This window comes from Tupaia chinensis, unplaced genomic scaffold (assembly GCF_000334495.1).
Source record: "Tupaia chinensis unplaced genomic scaffold, TupChi_1.0 Scaffold000138_1, whole genome shotgun sequence".
Taxonomy (NCBI): domain Eukaryota; kingdom Metazoa; phylum Chordata; class Mammalia; order Scandentia; family Tupaiidae; genus Tupaia; species Tupaia belangeri.
In genome coordinates, this window is record NW_006159608.1 from 3,523,094 (window position 1) to 3,527,927 (window position 4,834).

A 4,834-nucleotide genomic window follows, 5' to 3' on the forward strand; every position below is an offset into this window, starting at 1 on the left:
CTGGAGCCTCAGCACCTGTGCGCCCGCGCCGCTGAGCCCCGGCACCGAGTGACCGTCCTGCTGTACAGCACGGGCTGCCTGTCCCCGCCCGGCCGTTCGTGCTCGTCCCCGGCAGTTTCCTCCCGACTACTGTGTGCAAGCGTGTTTGCTTGCTCTCTGGAAGGCTCCTGGGCGGCGGGGGAACGTCTTTGTTATTTGGAGACATCGTTAGCATCTGAACCGAATTATTTGCCATGTGCATTGCTGGACATTGGCGGGGGGTGGCGGGGAGGTGCGACCCTGGGCAACGGTGTGAATGACTGTGAAAAGTTCGGTTGGGAGTTCGGATTTTAGCACTTGCTACCTGATTTAGGTGGGTTAGCGCCCGAAAGAAGAGCGACTTCAGGATAGTAAGGGGGAGGAGAAATTTCAGCCAGGGGGTGTCTCGTCTAAGAAGAGCTCGCGGCTGCAGAGGGAGAGGAGCTTTGTACTAAATAGGAGCGTGAAAGGGGCCGTCCTGGAAGGAGCAGCCAGCTGCCCCGGAGCAGCGGCCGGTGGGGTGGGTGCACCCGGCAGTCTAGCATTCCTGAAGCAGGTGAAGCGGGAAGCACGTTTAAAGACTAATTGGTATGTGGTTTGGGTTTGTTTATTTGGAGCTTTTTTGCTTAGCTCGTATATCCATTAGATTGGAGAGTTTAATGAAATTAGGGTTTTCTCGCCGTGTGTTTGCCTGTTTTTTGTTTGTTTGTTTGTTTTTCTCTGAGAAAGGGAGTTTACAGCATCTGTCCTTTCCTGGCTTTGAGCTGGAACCTCAGAACTCTCTTTCTGGGGAAACTTTGCAAATTTGGGGACGTCTTCCCTTGTAAGAGCTCTGGAACGAAGCCCACTGTGAAGTGTGCTTTCAGGATCCTGACGATTGTACACCACGGACAATTCTGTTTGCTCAGAGGTGTTCATCTCTTTCAGAAGTACAAAGGGGTCTTCAAAAAGTTCACAGAGATGTGTATTATGAAAACCTATGCAGGGATTTCTGAGTTTTGGTACCAATTGTACTTTATTTTCTGTGAACTTATTGAAGTCCCTTTGTATATAGCTTCTTTTTTCTTTTTGGGGGAGGAATATGCACAGCCATCTTTTATAAAATGATGTCTTTGCCTTTTATTAGTGTTACTTAATGAGAAAAGATTAGACAAGGTCAGTAATCCTAATGAAGCTGGTTGCTTTTACCCGTGTAGAGATTTCTCTTTACAGTTCTCAGAAAGCCACACTTCTGTATGTATGCTCTTTGGAAATTTGAATGTATCGATTAGATGGGGTGCTGCGAAAGTCTCAACTTTTCCCTCATCTCATCCCACTAAATTATTTTTGTGTGTCATCCAGACTCTCTCAAAGTACAGTATTAAAATTTTCCGTGGAGGGAGGAAAGAAGCCAGTTGCTTTGACAATATAATGAAACCTAGGACCTACTCCCAAGAAAAATGCACATAAACATATTAAAATGCTGTTTTATAGTTAAAATGTTTGATTATAAGCAGTTGCATGTGGTTCAGACTGATGTGCAGTTTCAGGGGGCTCAGCCACCACAGACTGAGTCCCTATTTCAGGGTCTGAACTGAAATGACCTCGCCCCTCCCGGACAGCAGGGAACACCTGGGCAGATTGAACACCCCCCTTCAGGCTCCTGTGCCGCTCTCCTGTTAGTTCTCTCCCTCCTTCCCCCCCTTTGTTTCTGCCTCTGGTTATGCTGCTGCTCATCCTTCACGATTGCCTTCCCTCTCTCCCCTCTTGTCTGCCTCTCTCTCAAATGGCATAAGCTATGTAGATTTCTTTGTTTTCACACTTTTGCCCTAAGGCACTTGCACTCACCAGGAAGACACAAAGAGAAACTGAGAAATCACCCCCCCCAGGGGGGTATGGCCGTGCTGCAGTCTCTCCTCCATTCTTCTCCCAGGATTTTGGGCACATGCACAAGTGCCCAGAGTGATTTTTTCAAGCCTCTGGGCCTAGGGCTCAAACTGCAATTCGCCATGTGGGAATCCAGCACCTTAACCACCATACCACTTGCTTACCCGGTTATGTGGATTTTAACTTGAATATGTGTTCTTAATTGAGTAGCATTTTATACTTTTTCTTATTTGAAAAAAAGAAAATAAGTTCAAACATCTCAAAAAAAGGAAAAAAGAAATTTTAAAAAGCCAATGTTTTTCTTCATTAGAGCTTCATGTTCCTATCAGTGTGATGAGTGGGCCAAAGTCGGATTGAGATTCCCTGTTGATGCAAAGGAGCATCGCTTTACTAGAATGCGTTGGTCTCCTCTGCTAACGGATGGACCCAGAGGCTGGTCGCCTGCTGTCAGAAGTTTTACTTGTAGCATATCGGGTTATAGCGGTAACAGGGTCATGTCAGGCACGTGCATATTTAAGAAATGAGACGTTTGATATCTGCCGGGCGCTCTCCAAGAGCAGAACTGCCATGCAGCCCATCGTGTTTAAACGGGGATGGGAGTGCCACAGCCTGGTACTGCTCCAGAAGACCACAGAACTCCCCACGTCCCAGAGGCTCTGCTGGTTCTTGAGCAAGAGAGATCCTGCCATAGCACACCACTCAACGTGTGCCCCAGAGAAGAGGAACCTTGTCATCCCCGAGACCCAGCTCCCCCATGGAAGATTACCAGTTGCCAGATTCTGGGGCAGCCTAGCGGTTACAAAGCCGCTCTGTCTCTGAACTGTTCAGCAGCTGGAGAAGGGAAGACCCAGAGAGCCATAATTCTGTTACATGCAGTAGTTCGCCAAGTAGGTATGATATCACTCTCCCCAGGTGATAACGGCTGATGGTTTTTGGACGTTTTCTCAGATACACGTGACTCCTGGTCAATTTATTCACCCAGTAAACTCCCTGAAGAACTCGCAGTCTTGCACACTCTGTGGGTGTCAGGGATGGCCGGGAAGCAAAGTCGCACCGTTGCTGCTTACATTTCTAGTGGGCACAGACAACATGTAACGTGTGGTGGGTTCTACGTAAGAAAGCCAGGGGAACGGGTTGAAGTGTTCAAGGAAGGCTTATGTGCGATGGTACCAGTGATCCCGGGAGGACCTGAAGGAGCCTGCTCCTGTCTGAGCCCCGACAGCACAGCACACGGTGAGTCGGAGACCGGAGGCAGAACCTCAGAACCTGCTGAGGGAGAAGGTGAGGGACATGAGGAGCACCCTCCCTCCGTCGCTGACTTGGCTGGCCGGGGAAGTCTTCTAAGAATCCGGCTTTTCCTCCAGCTAAGAAGCCATTGGCAGGTTTTAAACCAAAGGATCTGCTCTTTTAATTGTAGATGAATTGACTGTGCGTACTTACTAATGTTAGTAGTGTTCCCTGTCGCACCGGTTGTTGTCTGTCGCGGACAGTGAATTACATGGCCACGCCAGTTTAGAAGAGTCCCTGTAATGCTGTGTTGGAAAGACGAGGATGGAAGCCGAGCTCTGTTACTGTTGTCCACGTAGAGCTGGAGAGAAGTGGTGAGGTACTGAGAAGGCAGTTTCTGATGCGGCGAAATTTACTGATGGCTTGGATGTGGGCTAAAAGAAAAGGAGGAATAAAAGATGACCCCAAGGCTTTTACAACCACAGTACTGAAAAAGGAAGAAGATAGGTACATATTCCTAGAACAGCGTTTCTTGGTGACTATTCTCCAGTCAGTTTCTCTAATCACTCGACTTTTACTGAAAGGAGGACTTGGAAACAAGGAAAACTGCCTGCTGGGTAGCTCAGGCTTGAACGCACTGTGGGAACTGGTGAAAGCACTACGGTGCTTGAGCCTGATGTTTGCTAGATTTGAGAATACTGGAGAGAAGAGGTGTGTTTTGGGATTTTTGGAGGGAAAGAATTGGTTCACATTGATCTGGGATAAATGAAGAGGGACTTTCCTGCAGGATAGAAAATAGTTAGGAGCAAAAGTCTAAAAACTGGAATGATGAAAGGGCATCTCATAAGGATAAAACCTTTATCATTCTGTGTTGGAAATAGTTAACATTAGCTAACATTATTTTTTTTTAATTTACCAGAGGGTGAGTGCTCACAGGAGAGAGGTAGGGGAGGGAAAGTGAGAAGGCCTCGCCCGTGGGGAATGGTCTTGCCTGGCTTCCTTCTCCTCCATTGCTCCCACCTTCTGGGGACTTGGGGACACACGTGCACACATGCCCAGCAGATTTCTCAAGCTGCTGGTTCCAGGCCTTGAAACATGAAGTTGGCCATGTGGGATCCGTTCCCCTAAATTACATACCACGGGCTGCCCCCTAACAATTATGTTTCAATTGCTTACCTGCCAAGCAGCGTGACAGGGAATGTTAAAAAACGATTAAGGGAGAGGGAAGAGTAGGCTTATACTTGAGTGGAGAGAGCAATACTCCCCCCTTCCAAGATCCAATGCAATGCAAGAATTTCCTAATTGATAGTATGTATAGAAGACAGCAGAAACATGGAGGAAGGGCCACAGAATCCTGCCTCAGGTGTCAGGATGTCATAAATTCGTGTGATCTCCAAGGGTAAGAAGTCTGACAAGTGGGCAGGTGGAGGCAGTGGTAGGTGCCCGAGAACGTATCACTAGTGTGTGAACTTCGAAGAGAAAGGAGCCAGGTGGCAGAAGGTCAAGGTTTACTGAAAACCACTCAGATAGTCAAACTCATTTACATTAAAAGTATTGAACAGGAAAGTATAAAGTACAAGGGGAATCAGCTATAGAAACAGGGCAGTGTCCTTTTAAGTAGAGGTGATGTCCTATGTGTCTTCTCTCTTCCTCCCGTCTTATCAGGGACATTGACATTTTGGGCTGGCAAGGTCAAGGAGAGGTTGCAGGTCCTCCCCCCCCC

General features: G+C 47.8%; 1 protein-coding gene across 1 annotated transcript in view; it reads left to right on the forward strand.

Annotated features, from left to right (window-relative positions):
• BOD1L1 (biorientation of chromosomes in cell division 1 like 1) overlaps window positions 1–4,834 on the forward strand; it is a 67,635-nt gene that overhangs the window by 3,533 nt on the left and 59,268 nt on the right. The window contains exon 4 of the mRNA XM_027770448.1: window positions 3,107–3,165. Coding sequence (XP_027626249.1) covers window positions 3,107–3,165 — 59 coding nt within the window. The remainder of the gene's footprint in view (window positions 1–3,106; window positions 3,166–4,834) is intronic.